Genomic DNA, 14,095 nt, shown 5'->3' with positions numbered 1-14,095 from the left:
GTCCAGTAGCCTAAGAAGCCAATCCATCCTGCACGCAGGTGAGTTCACTTCTTCTCCCCTAAGTCCCTCGATGCAGTGATCCTGTTGCCAGCAGGACTCACTGTAAAATAAAAAACCTAAAACTAAACTTTTCTAAGCAGCTCTTTAGGAGAGCCACCTAGATTGACCCTTCTCGGCCGGGCACAAAAACCTAACTGAGGCTTGGAGGAGGGTCATAGGGGGAGGAGCCAGTGCACACCACCTGATCCTAAAGCTTAACTTTTGTGCCCTGTCTCCTGCGGAGCCGCTATTCCCCATGGTCCTTTCAGGAACCCCAGCATCCACTAGGACAATAGAGAAAATAATAATAATATTATATTGTTATTTAAACGATGCCTACAAACATCCAGAGTTGGAGAATCAGCACAGATAAGGACCTGTCCCCCAAATCTATCTATACAACAACTTCAACCATGAGACTACACCTTTTCCATGCAAGGATATGCCCCCTTGGTACTTTGGAAAATACAAGGCACCGGTGCGTTGCTTGGCATAACATAGGGTAGGCATCATGGCTCCCACTTTCCTGCATCATCCAATATTTATCTACCTGCCCTTGGCGGAAGTGGGTAGAGGCTGGGTCGGGAATTGACATGCATTTGCTCAATAGTGTTGACTAGTATTCAATAAGTGCAAAAAACGTTTTTTAATATACCAGAACCTGGTCTCACAGGTGTACAATTGTAGAACTGCTCTTATTTTTATTAACACAGAGGCACTTACACTCCATACACAGCAAGTGCTCTAATAAAAATACTGATTATTTCTCATGGCAGTGTCCATAACTCCACTCAGGAGTTTCACCTGCACAGGCTTAAGCACCCTATACAGGGCTGTATTATGGAACACATATCAGATCCTTTTTTTTTTTTTTTTTTTTTTTTGCCTGCACTTACGGTAATTACCTATTTGTGGCTTAATGGAGATAAAAATAGTCTGTCACAGACTTACTGTGCCACAGAGGCTTCATCGTTACCCCCTCGTCCCTCTCCTCCAACAGCCCCTTTTTCTGCAGTTGCAGAGAAGCACCAACACTGCAGTAAGTACTACATTTATTATTTATTTACAGTTTCTTATATAGTGCAGCATATTCCGCTGCGCTTTACAATTGGAAACAGTGAGAAGACAAACTGGGTAATAACAGACAGACACAGCGGTAGGAAGGTCCTGCTCGCAATCTTACACTCTAAGGGCCTAATTCAGACCTGATCGCAGCAGCAAATTTTTTAGCTAATGGACAAAACCATGTGCACTGCAGGTGGGGAAGATTTGGGTGGGGTGTGTTTAAACTGAAATCTAAATTGCAGTGTAAAAATAAAGCAGCCAGTATTTACCCTGCACAGAAACAATATAACCCACCCAAATCTAAATCTCTCTACACATGTTATATCTGCCCCACCTGCAGTGCACATGGTTTTGCCCATTAGAGAACAAATGTGCTGCTGCGATCAGGTCTGAAATAGGAAAAATACACAAGGATATGCACTATCTATAGCATAGCGGTGCCTCCAGATTACAGTCCTGATGGGATGTAATTACAGTAGATATGAATGCTTCTGAAGGTTATGTTGGCAATTCATTTAATGCGTACTAAAAGAGATACTGATAAAATAGGGGAGGCCCAGGTTGAGAGATCATTGATTGGTAAAGATACATGATAAGGTTGGCAAAGCTGAACAGCGTATTGATATTCTTCAAGATGCTTTGGTTCCTATTAAGAGTAATATTTGTAATCCCATCAGGGTGGTCTTCTGTTTGCCGGCGGCCGGGCTCCAGACGACCAGCATACCGGCGCCGGAATCCCGACCGCCGGCATACCGACATCTTTTCTCCCTCTTGGGGGTCCACGACCCCCCTGGAGGGAGAATAGATAGTGTGGTGCGCGTAGCAGTGTGCGAGCGCAGCGAGCCCGCAAGGGGCTCATTTGCACTCGCCCAGCGGTCAGTATGCCGGTGGTTGGTATGCCGGTGGTCGGGATTCCGGCGCCAGTATGCTGGTCGCCGGGAGCCCGGCCGCCGGCATACCCTAACTACACCCATCTCATCATGCAGGTTGAAGCAAAAATGTTGGAAGGTAGGCTGCGGGGAAATAATCTTCCATTTGTTGGACTTACGGAGAGTTGACGGAACTGCGCCTGAAAGCTTCCTAGTGAATTGGATAATGACAATTGGTCAGGGAGGCTTTATCCTTGCATACTGCAATGGATAGCTGTCACAGTCTTTCTCCAGAATCTTCTTCCTTCACAAACTTTTACATTTTGGAGATTGTGATGCCATGCTTCAACTTACCACACAGAGAAGCTTGAAATTTAAAATCAGTGTCTTTTGGACCTTGCCTTGGAAGTTCACAAGTCTACGGTCCAGTTCACCCAGCTTACTCATATGCTTACAGATCTGCCTCTTCCTTACTTAATGTTATTTCCAGCAAGACTTTGAGTTGTATCCAGTGCTTGAAGTGTGCCGGTATACAAAAGGTATGGCATTTTTTTTTATTATTTGTTTAAAGAATGCTAGACTTTGCAGTCACTGGAGTGCTGTGGCGGCTGTGACGGGGTCTTGGACAGCAGCACCTGCCTGTAGCTTCTTGGGACCTCTGCTAATTGCTGCAGACACCGGCTCCCCCACCTCCTGTGCCAGATCTCCTCCTTGCCAGTCTTCTCCTGCGGCTCCTCCCCACGTGCAGCTGTCTCTGGCCTGAAAACAGACCTGCTACCTCCAGATGCCAAGCCACCTGCCTGCAGTGTCCACTCGCTGCACTCGGCTGGTGTGGACTTCCATACCTGACATTCACCACCTGCTCAAGTAGAAAAGCAGAGCGCTTGTAATATTGTAACTACTATGTGAAAACTCTGGTAACTAATTAGTGTGACAGTGTAAAAAAGATACTATGCTCCCTTTCCACACAGCAATAATATGGAACCCATCACCACCTGAGGACCGCAGCAATTGGACAAAAGGGCTGTAAACCTTATACTAGCCCTTTTTTTTTCCTTTTCAGGTATTGCACTAAATAATAAAGATACTTACTAGGGTATTCAATTATCCGCAAATTCGCTGCAATTTTTCGCCTGAAAGTTTTTCGCGGCAATCGGTCGAAAATTGCCGCGAAAACGCTCCGTTTTTCGACCTATTTCATTCCAAATGGGTTTCACGTGAAAATTCTTGCAGTGAAAAGTGCAGGTGAAAATGGGGAAATCATCCTGTACCCCAAAAAATGCTAAACTAACATAGGAAAACAGAAGAGAAGCGTGTTAGAGATCACATTAGAGAGTTTTGGGGGACTTAAATTGTGTGAAATGGCTGTTATATGCATTTTTTTAAAAATGCAAAAAAATTATAGAAAGCAAGTTTTTTTGAGCAAAATAAATGCTCTCATTAAATTTGGGGTACATGAAAATGGGTAGAAGTATATATTTGGGTCATTTTAGGGTACTTTAAAAAAAAGTGGAAAAAGACAGATTACTCCCATCTGCAAGCCTAAAAACATCTGTCCCACTCATAAAGCACCCCAATATACCTGTCCCATACCTTGAACCCCAATTTCCATCACTTTGAACTTTTCCACCCCAAAAATGACATGTCATTATTGGCCAATTAAAAATAATTAAAAAGTTCAACGTGGCTAATTAGTCATTAAGGGGGGGTGTCCCAGGAGTTCTGGACCATATCCAAACATTTTTACCTTAAAATAGTGACTTTTTCCAACTTTTCACCTGCTTCAGAGTAGGTGAAGTGGAATTAGTGAAAAAATTATCACCGATAAATTTTCATGGAAAATTGAATAGGCTGCAATTGCGTTTTGCGGGAAAAGTCTGTTTTTTCGCGCGAAAACCGGACTTTTCACGTGAAAAGTTCGTTATCGCTGCTAATTGAATATACCCCTTAGTATCTTTTTTACACTGTCACTAATTAGTTACAGTTTTCACATAGTAGTTACAATATTACAAGCGCTCTGCTTTTCTACTTTATCACAATAATTATATATTCAGAGCAGCTCAAACACCATAAATCCCGGCTGTAGCGCGGTTTTTTATCATTATTATGAATTCACCACCTGCTGTTACCTTGCAGTCCCTTGCTGTCCCAGAGCCATCAGCGTCTGTGTCCCTTGGCGCCTGCACCGCTCCTCTGGTGTGTTCAGCAGCCACAACCTGTGCTTGCTGCAGACTGCCCAGAAGTTAAAGGTACCCTGAAACTTCCCAGAAAGCTGCTCAGTGCCTCCCAGACGCTCCTCTGTTCTCTAGAAGCACAGCTCCCTGCCATCCATACTACCTTTCTGTGGCACTTCCCAGCTGTACCCCAGTCTCCCTCCTACCCACTGTAAGGTGCCAGGGGATGAAGCCCTGCAATAAGACCACCTCCATACTGGTCCTATAGTTATTCCTTTTTTTTTTCTGTTATGGAATTAGGTACAACTCTTTTGGTAAACATGTTTTATGGAACATAAGATGGGGTAACCATTAGTTAAGTTTTGGTGTGTTGTTAGTTGGTGGAGTACTTCTTTTAGCATTTCTTTTTTACTATGAAGAATATTGGTATAGGGTTTACATGTACTTCGATTTTCATTGTAATATATCTTCTGCATTTTCAGTATCAACGTCATGGAGATGCTTCACTGTACCCTTCTGTTTCAGTATTGGCTGTCTCACTGTTCACACATCGGTCATATCCAGCTAATCATGTATGTGAGTAACCCGTTTTCGGGGCATTTTGCTAGTTCACATCGGGTGTTAAGGTCACAAATTAGAAAATACAGTACAATACGGAGGTTTTTGGAGGGACTGTAAACTTCTCTCCACTTGTAATTCTGGTCAGCTATATCCCACTACCTTATAATACAATATCCTTACTAAAGAGCACGAACGACAGATAGATAGATAGATAGATAGATAGATAGATAGATAGATAGATAGATAGATAGATAGATAGATAGATAGGAACCACTTGGCCCATCTAGTCTGCCCATTTTTTTACCATATTTTTATCTCAAGCCTTATTTCTTTGTAAGGATATCCTTTTGTCCATCCCATACATGTTTAAATTGCTCTACTGTCTTAGCCTCTACCGCCTCTGATGGGAGGCTATTCCACTTGTCCACTACCCTCTCTGCAGACCAGGATGTGTTTACAGCATTTCTTAGAGGGACTTTTAACATAACTGTCAAGATCAAAAACCTTCAATAGACTAACGGAGGTGGAATGGCAACAGAAATGTCCACACTTGGATTGTCTTTATTTTGCTTCCAATTCAAAAAGGAGAATAAAAGAACTCTTTACGGTTGCGCAAAAAGAAAGAATGATCTGATTATTTCTTTCTAAGGCCAAACGTCTTCTACCTTTTTCTAGAAATGGATTGTGATCCCGGGATGACACGGCCTATGAGTATATCATGACCTCTGGCTGTTCTGTGTTTTAGTGGTTTTCTATTGTCAATACTGTTTCTATAGGTAATGCTGGCATTACACCAGGACGACCAGCATCCAATCAGATTCCAAGCACAATTTCCCTTTAATTCCCCTGGCAGCTCCGGACACACGATTTGGAGCTCTGGACACACGACGGGTTGTTAAACGATCGATGGTGTGCCTCAGCAAAAAATAAATAAAATAAAAAAAACTGCATCATATGTACGATGTGCATACAATTATGACAGATAATATGGGCTGCAAGTATGATCATTTGATGTGACGTGCGACCCGCGGGGCCGCGCATTGCATCGTAATCATGCATAAAACATGCACGATGTGCACACAATGCGTCAAATCGATATCATGTATTTGTACACGATATCGACCTAATGTATGGCCAGCATAGGTGTATGGGAAACAGTGCTGCCGATAACTCACAGAATTTGCTAATCCCCCCAAATCCAATATATGATAGAACGAGAGTTCTCGTTATTAGCAATGCAATATCATAGACTGGTTTCATTACTAAGGATGTACACTGCTTGTCTATACTAACACAGAAAACATGAACTATAACTGTAATATGAATATATAGAATTTGACAGCAGATAAGAACTACTTAATCCATCTTGTCTGTCCCTTTTTTGACCTTATTGTTATCCCAAACCCTATTACATCCTTAGTTTTTTGTAAGGATATTCTATCTCAAGCATTTTAAATTGCTCTAATGAATTAGCCTCTACCACCTCTGATGGGAGGCTATTACACTTGCCCATTACCCTCTCTGTAAAGTACTTCTTCCTCAAATTTCTCCCTCCAGTCTCAGTGCATGTCTTCGTGGTCGAATACTTTTCTTCCTTTGAAGAATGTCTCCCACCAGTAACTTGTTAATACCATTGATATATTAAAAAGTTTTTATCCTGCTGGGTCCACAGATTATCCACAGGATAAACCCTGGGATATGAGGTAGCGACAGCAGATTGGCACCAACAATCAAAAGCTTTCGGACTCCCAGAATGCAATGGGCCACTCCCCTATATTCCCGCCTCCTGGCGCAGGCAATCCAGTTTTTTGTTGGTGCGGCAGGAACCGGACCACGATCTTTGGGCTGCTGATTTTGACAGCCAAAAGCTTGTTATTTAAATTTATTTTTATAGTCTTATGTTTTTTGAGTGAGTTTTATAAAAAAGCGTCATCCACGCACTTTAGAAAGAGTCGCTCCAACAACTCTCCGCCGAACAGTCGCTGAAGCAGCTTCCACCTTGGGTGCACCAGCGCTAGGCCTCAGGTATCACAGGTTCCAGGGATTAGTGTGAGGCCACGATCCCTGGGGTTGATGTCAGCAGTGGGGAGTAAGACGCTCCCCTGGTCACCCCTCCCCCCGGTTCATGACTAGTTTCCTCCGAGGTTCCTACCATGAACTGATTTCCCACTTCTGTCTCAGACGCTGTGTATCTAAAGGACTGTGTGACTGGTGCGTAGGTGTTCACTTGGGCATCTGTGTTCACTGTAGGTTCACTGGGCATTTGTGTACACTATTGGCGACTGGATCCACTCAGCGTTCACTAATGTATTGATAGATCCTGGAAGCGGGGTGAAGTCTCCCTGTATCCCACAGTCCTGAGCTGGGTGATACAGCGCTAAGTCTCTACCTACCATTAAGTACGAGTAGTTGGATAAGTGCCTGATGCATAAGAGTCTGTAAATTATTGCTGCTGTTTCTTTCACTGTGCGACTGAATAAGGTTAAAGTCCTATATAAGGTAATATATGCTTGAAATGTATCTGTAAGTTGAATATGTGCTCATATTGCTTATTATACTAATGTATAACCTGTGGCTGATTGCTAGTGTGATTGCAGTGTTTACTTTTTCTGTCAGTTTCTGTGTATATACACCGATCCTCAATGCTGGTGCAAAACAGGGAGGGATCGGATTGCATGTCACTTCAACAAGTTTTAAAGTGATTTCAGTCACAAATTGTGTAGTTTTCACTGTACAGGTATGTGATTTGTTTATCATGTCTAAGAGAAGCAAGGGTGAGGATACACTCTCCACAGCAGCACCAACACTCATTTCATGTTTGTCTTGCAAAGCTGGGTTAACCTCTCAGGATCTGGTTCAAAGTGGATTATGTGCAAATTGTTTTAGTTTTCACCAAAGCCTCCTTAATAATAAAAGGCAGGCACAGGTTCAAGTTGAACCACTGTGGGCTTCTTTTGCACAGATATTATCCAATATAGCTGAGCGGATAATGCCAGCTTCTATACCAGGGATAGGTTACCCTGTTAACCCTTACATGCAACATTCCCACTGGGGTTTATCACATCCAGTTCAGGAATCTGCAGCCTTTCAACAAATATAGGCTGAAAGGCCTGTGGACAGTAAATCACAGTCATGAAACAACATCTTCACAGTCTACACCTGTTTCACATGGGGACTCGGCGGAGGATGAGGATTCATTGCATTCCGGGTCTGCATACAGAGACGTGGATGAAGGTCTCAGCTAAGTGGATATACCTGAGCTAATTAGTGCGATCCTTAGAGGAGGCAGCAGAGCTTTTGTTAAAATCTAAGGCACCTGTGTTTAAACGTCCCCAAAACATTCTGGACTGAATTTCCTGGGTCAGAACAGCTGAGGCTTGGGTAACACCCAGTAAGAAGTTTAGAATTCCAAAGAAATGGAATTCACATTATCCTCCTCCAGCTGGGGACTGTTAAAAAGGAAGGTGGCTCCCAAAGTAGATACGCATGTCATTAGATTGGTGCGAAAATCTACATTGCCTCTGCCTTCAACATCATTAAATGATGTTTCGGATAGGAAAATAGAGGTTTTCTTAAAAACCATTTTTTCCTTGTCAGGGGCAATTGTAAGATCAGCCATGGCTTCAGCCTGGATGGCAAAAGCAGGGGCAGCCTGGGTCGGTGCATTGGAGGATGATCTTTCATTGGCATCTAGAAAGCAAAAATCCCATATTGCACATATTAAACAGGTGTCTATTTTTATGGAAGAAGCAACCTTGGATATGGGTACTATTGCCTCTCAGACATCACATCAGCCTCAGCAGTAGCAGCTCGCAGAGCTGTTTGGCTACGTACATGGAAGGCTGACTAAGAATCCAAGTAAGTTCTAGAGTCTTTGTCGTTTACTGGAGATATTCTTTTTGGTAAAGAATTTAACGGTGTTTTGGAGTCAGAAGCAGACACCAAGAAAGTGAAGTTTCTTTCCACACACAAATACAAACCTAGATTTCCAGCTTTTCGGCCCTTTCTGACCCAGGGAAAAGCTAAGGGAAAGGGTTATGGCAAACAGTCTCAATCTGACAAGTCTGGTAAGACTAAAAAGCATTGGGCTACCAGAGGGCCTGCTTCCAAGCCAGAAGATAAGCATCAGCCTGATGGTGCGGGCCTCCACTGGGAGATCCCAGGGTGGGAGGCAGACTTCTTTATTTTGCACAGATCTGGCAGCAGTCCACCACAGATGCCTGGGTGCAAGAAGCGGTATCTCACGGTTATGTGTTTGCCTTCAAGAAACACGCTCCACAAAAGGTTTTTTGTACCAGCCAGTCTTCAGTGGAAACGAAGGCCATGGCTTTGCAAGAGGAAGTTCTGAAGTTGCTTAAATCAGGAGTGATAATTCCAGTTCTTCCTGTGCAATGAGGACAAGGTTTTTATTCCAACCTGTTTCTAGTTCAGAAGGCAAATGAGTCATTCCGGCCCAAACTAAATCTCAAAGTACTGAACATTTGAAGTACATTTGGGTGCCTCGTTTTCATATGGAGACTTTACATTACATTACTTTGGCCATGGAGCCGGAGGATATTATGCTATTCCTGGATATACAGGATGCTTACCTGATTGTTCCTATAGCACAGTCCCATCAGTGCTATTTCAGGTTTGCTATCCTCCAGCAACATTTTCAGTTCCAGGCCCTACCATTTGGACTGGCCACAACTCCAAGAGTGTTCACCAAAATTATGGTGGTAATGGCGGCTTATCTCCATCAGCAGGGGATAAGGATGTTTCCATACCTCGACAATTTATTAATCCTGGCGCAATCTCAGGAGTTGCTTCAGTGTCATCTGCAACAGACAATAGCTTGTTTGCAGAGGCACGGTTGGCTCATAAATTAGGCAAAGTTGTCCCTGGTTCCGTCACAACGGATGACACACTTGGGGGCTGTATTGGATTCGAGTATTCAGAGTAATTTTACCTCTAAACAAAATATCCAAAATTCAGTCGATGATTCAGGAGCTGCTACACAGTCAAAGGGTATCCATTCACGAGACGATGCGTGTGATGGGATCTATGGTGTCGACATTCGACATGGTGGAGTATGCTCAATTCCACTCGAGGCCTCCACAACGTCTGTTCCTTTCCAAATGGAATGGGTAACATCAGATAATAAAAAATCAGCCTGTGGTCCTTCCTTTGGAAGTATGGAGGTCATTAGCCTGGTGGCTACAGACATCCCATATGGACAAAGGGAGACCCTTTTGGATCTCAGATTGGGAGGTTCTGACAACGGGTGCCAGTCTGCAGGGCTGGAGGGCAGTGTCAGAAAGAAGTTGCTTCCAAGGGCAGTGGACCAAGCAAGAAAGTCGCCTGACAATAATTATATTGAAAACTTCGGGCCATATATATGGCATTTAAGCAGGCAAAGAACAGTCTTCAGGGGAAACCAGTTCAAATTCGCTCGGACAATGCTACTGTGTAGCGTACCTCAATCATTAGGGAGGAACTCGCAGCCACAAAGCAATGAAGGAGGTAAGCCGCACGCTAAGGCGGGCAGAACTTTATCATCCGGCCTTGTCCACAGTGTTCATTCCGGCAGTCCTAAACTGGAAAACAGATTTTCTCAGTCAACACGCCATTCATGCAAACGAAATCGACTCTGGTGGACAAGTGGGGGTTACCGGGGAAAGATCTAATGGCTTCCCATCAGAACAACAAAGTTCCTGCATACGGGTTAAGGACAAAGGATCCCAGAGCGACCTTTGTGGATGCCCTGTCAGTAAGATGGGACTTTCATCTGGCCTATGTGTTTCCACTGATCACCCTGTTGCCCAGGGTGATGTGAAAGGTAAAACAAGGTAAGGACGCCGTGATACTAATAGGTCCAGCTTGGCTCAGAAGACATTGGTACACAGATCTGCAGAGGCTGTCGGCAGATACTCCGTTCCTACTCCCTCAACGTCCAGATCTACTGTCTCGGGGTCCTTGCAATTACAAGCACCTGAATCGTCTGTCTTTGACGGAGTGGCTCTTGAGACTTCCATCCTGAAAGCAAGAGGATTCTCACAACAGGTAATTCAAACGATGCTCAGAGCAAGGAAACCATCCTCAGCTCGCATTTATCACCGAATATGGCAAGCCTATATTCAATGGTGCAGGGACAGGAAATTTGACCCAAGGTCTTTCAGAGCTTCCAGAGTCCTAGCATTCCTTCAGGCAGGAATGGACAAAGGTCTATGGGTGGCTTCCATGAGAGTTCAGGTGTCAGCATTGAAACCATACAGTCAAAAGAAAATTGCTAACCTACAGAATGTTCGCACTTTTTTCCCAAGGAATGCTTCACATTCAACCTCCTTTTGTTCATCCTACAGCTCCTTGGGATCCAAGTCTAGTCCTAAAGGCGCTTCAAGTTGCCCCATTGGAACCACTGAAGCAGGTGGATCTTAAATGGTTAAGTGGATCTGAAATGACAGATAAGGTTCTCTTTCTACTGGCTATTGCTTCAGCTAGAAGAGTTTCAGATTTAGGGCATTGTTATGTCGCCCTAATTTTCTGATATTTAATCCAGACAGAGCGGTTCCCAGAACCAAATCTGGTTATCTTCCTAAAGTGGTGTCTAAATTACACCTTAACGAAGAAATTGTAGTACCGGCTTTTCAGGGGCCGAATCTTTCTGCTGGAGATGCATCATTGGACATAGTCCGTGTTTTAAGGATCTACGTGGATTGCACCAGTGCCATCACAAAGACAGACACTATCTTCGTTCTCTATGGATTTCACAAGAGAGGATGGCCTGCTGACAAGCAGACACTGCCAAGGTGGCTTCAGATGACTATTTCAGAAGCATATTCTCAAGCTGATCCCCCTATTCCGGCTAATGACTCTACTCGTAAGGTAGGTCCGTCATGGACAGCACAACGTGGTGCTTCAGCTGAATAGATATGTAAGGCAGCCACACAGTCTTCCATTAACACATTCATTAGACATTATGCCTTTGATACCTTTGCCTCTCAGGATGCTGAATTTAAGCAAAGGATTCTCCTGTCCCATCAGGAGAGTCCCCACCACAAAATTTGCTTTGGGACATCCCAATGTTTATCCTGTGGATAACCTGTGGACCCTGCAGGAGAAATAGTTATGGCAGACTTACCGTTGATAACTCTTCGTATTTCTCTTAAGTCCACAGTATCCACAGGGATCCCACCCTGACGCACCTGATTTGAGGATCCTTTCACCTACTAACCTCTTCCTTCTTGTACGGAAGGGTGTGCATGTGTGTTCTTCTCCCCTGATTAGGGCTATCTATGATGCTCCTGCCTTGAGCTTTTATAAACAGAATTGCCTGAGCCAGGAGGTGGGGATATAGGGGACTGGCCCAAGCATTCTGGGAGGCCAAAAGCTTTTGATCGTAGGTGCCAATCAGCTGCCGCTACCTCATATCCCAGTGTTTATCCTGTGAATACTGTGGACTTAGGAGAAATAGAGTTATCGACGGTAAGTTTGCAATAAATACATATTTATCATGTCCCCCGTTTCCCTTCTGTGCTCCAAATAATGGGGCAGATGTATTACCCTGGAGAAGGTATAAGGCAGTGATAAACCAGTGATAAGTGCAAGGCGATAAACGCACCAGCCATTCAGCTCTTAATTGTTAATTTGCATATTGGGGTTGATTGGCTGGTGCGTTTATCACCTTGCACTTATCACTGGTTTATCACTGCCGTATGCCTTCTCCAGGTGAATACATCTGCCCCTATGTGTATTAAGATCTTAAGGCAGTGGTTTCCAAACTTTTTTGAATCACGGCGCCATAGAATATCAGAATTTTTTTCACGGCACCCCTAGGCCACAAATTTCTTATTGAGAAATTTAGAAAGAAATATTACATTAAGCAGATCGCGTTTACATGTCATCCTTAGGGTCAGGTGTGTGTGGTGAGGGACAAGATTTACTTCTGTTTGGCCACATATTTTATGACTGGCAGCCACCAGCACTGGTTTTGCCTATTATATTGACCATGAATAATTTGAATTGGTCCTGGACCACCAACCCAGGGCACCCCTGCAAGTGTCCCGAGGCACCCCAGGGAGCCACGGCACACAGTTTTGGAACCTCTGTCTTAAGGGAAGTATCCTATTACATGCAGTGATTTGCGGCATAGTAATAACGGGTTTTTTAGCCCAATAATGCTTTTTACCATGCAGTACATCACCCGATATTGGCCGATAACACATGGGATCCGTGATAAGTGTGCAGACCCATATGTTACCATCCGAAGACCGATCTTCTAGGGCTGGTTATCTGGGATTCCGCTTCGCATGCAGCGTATTCCCGATAAGTGGCAGTTTACTGGATAGCCCCGGCCGGGGCCACTCAGCGCATCTAACAGGATACCGCCCAATATCTTTTGGGTAAGTTTTTTTGCCCTTCTTTGTACAGTCTCCAGTTTATTAATATCCTTCTGTAGATATGGCCTCTAGAACTGAAAACTGTATTCTAGATGAGGCTGTACCAATTACCTATTCAGTGGCATGATATAGCCTCATTGCTCCTATTTCATCCTCACCCCCATTTTAGAGATCATTTGTTCTGGTTTTCAAAAGGATTCTATAATCAAGTTATAGTTTATGAAATTTAAGAGGAACACAAAATGTCTTCAGAAAATACCTGCGAAACATGATCTGTAATCCTTTCTATAGTGCAGAATGTAGCACAAGTGAGAATACCCTTTCGCCAGAAGGGTGGGGAAGAGCTTGGCTTTCTCCTGATCCATTAGCATTTCAAATATGATAAATAAAGAAGCACTTAGGAAATAGTTACAGATTCTATCCATCTCCTCTTCCGGAAACGGAGCATTTTTACTTGCGAGATCTTATTGTGCCAGATTGTTAATGAAACCCATTTATAAAATGTTGCATCAAAGCCAGATTTAATCACACTAAGACAGAAAGCTCACTTACATCATCTTGTCCAAATTGCTCCATAGAGTCACAAAAAATCTCGCTGTCTGAGTCACTCGTCAGGTGCTGCATTGTGGCAATATCCTCTGTGCAATCATCTCCTAGGAAACAAGATTGTACTAGTATGCATCTAGAGCGCGTTCCCCAACTGGGTGCAAACTCTACTCATTCTTACTTTATGCTGCATTTTAGCTTAACCCAAATCTAGCGGGGAAAAGAAACTGGATTTAATTACTCTATGTTGTATTAATAATGATTATCTTAAATGCAATAGAAACAATGATAAGTATTATTTAAATGTAATATAATGTAACAGATGTTCTTACATTCTTGTTTAGATAAACCACATTAAATCAAGAATAGCATGACCTGAGATGGACATGCAAATTCGGAGTGGGAACGCATTGTCTCCTCACTGTCGTGTCTTCACTTAAAGGGGACAATCAACGGAGGAGAA

The 14,095-nt window shown here is 43.5% G+C and overlaps 1 protein-coding gene across 5 annotated transcripts in view; it reads right to left on the bottom strand.

Moving 5' to 3' along the window:
• ACBD5 (acyl-CoA binding domain containing 5) overlaps positions 1–14,095 on the bottom strand; it is a 117,788-nt gene that overhangs the window by 24,514 nt on the left and 79,179 nt on the right. For all 5 annotated transcript variants that reach the window (XM_063921675.1, XM_063921673.1, XM_063921677.1 and 2 more), the window contains one exon: positions 13,639–13,739. In XM_063921675.1, the coding sequence (XP_063777745.1) occupies positions 13,639–13,739 (101 nt within the window). The remainder of the gene's footprint in view (positions 1–13,638; positions 13,740–14,095) is intronic.

The sequence above is a fragment of the Pseudophryne corroboree genome, chromosome 5 (genome assembly GCF_028390025.1).
Source record: "Pseudophryne corroboree isolate aPseCor3 chromosome 5, aPseCor3.hap2, whole genome shotgun sequence".
NCBI lineage: Eukaryota > Metazoa > Chordata > Amphibia > Anura > Myobatrachidae > Pseudophryne > Pseudophryne corroboree.
Note: the sequence above shows the minus strand (reverse complement) of the source record. Positions and strands in the feature narration are given on the sequence as shown.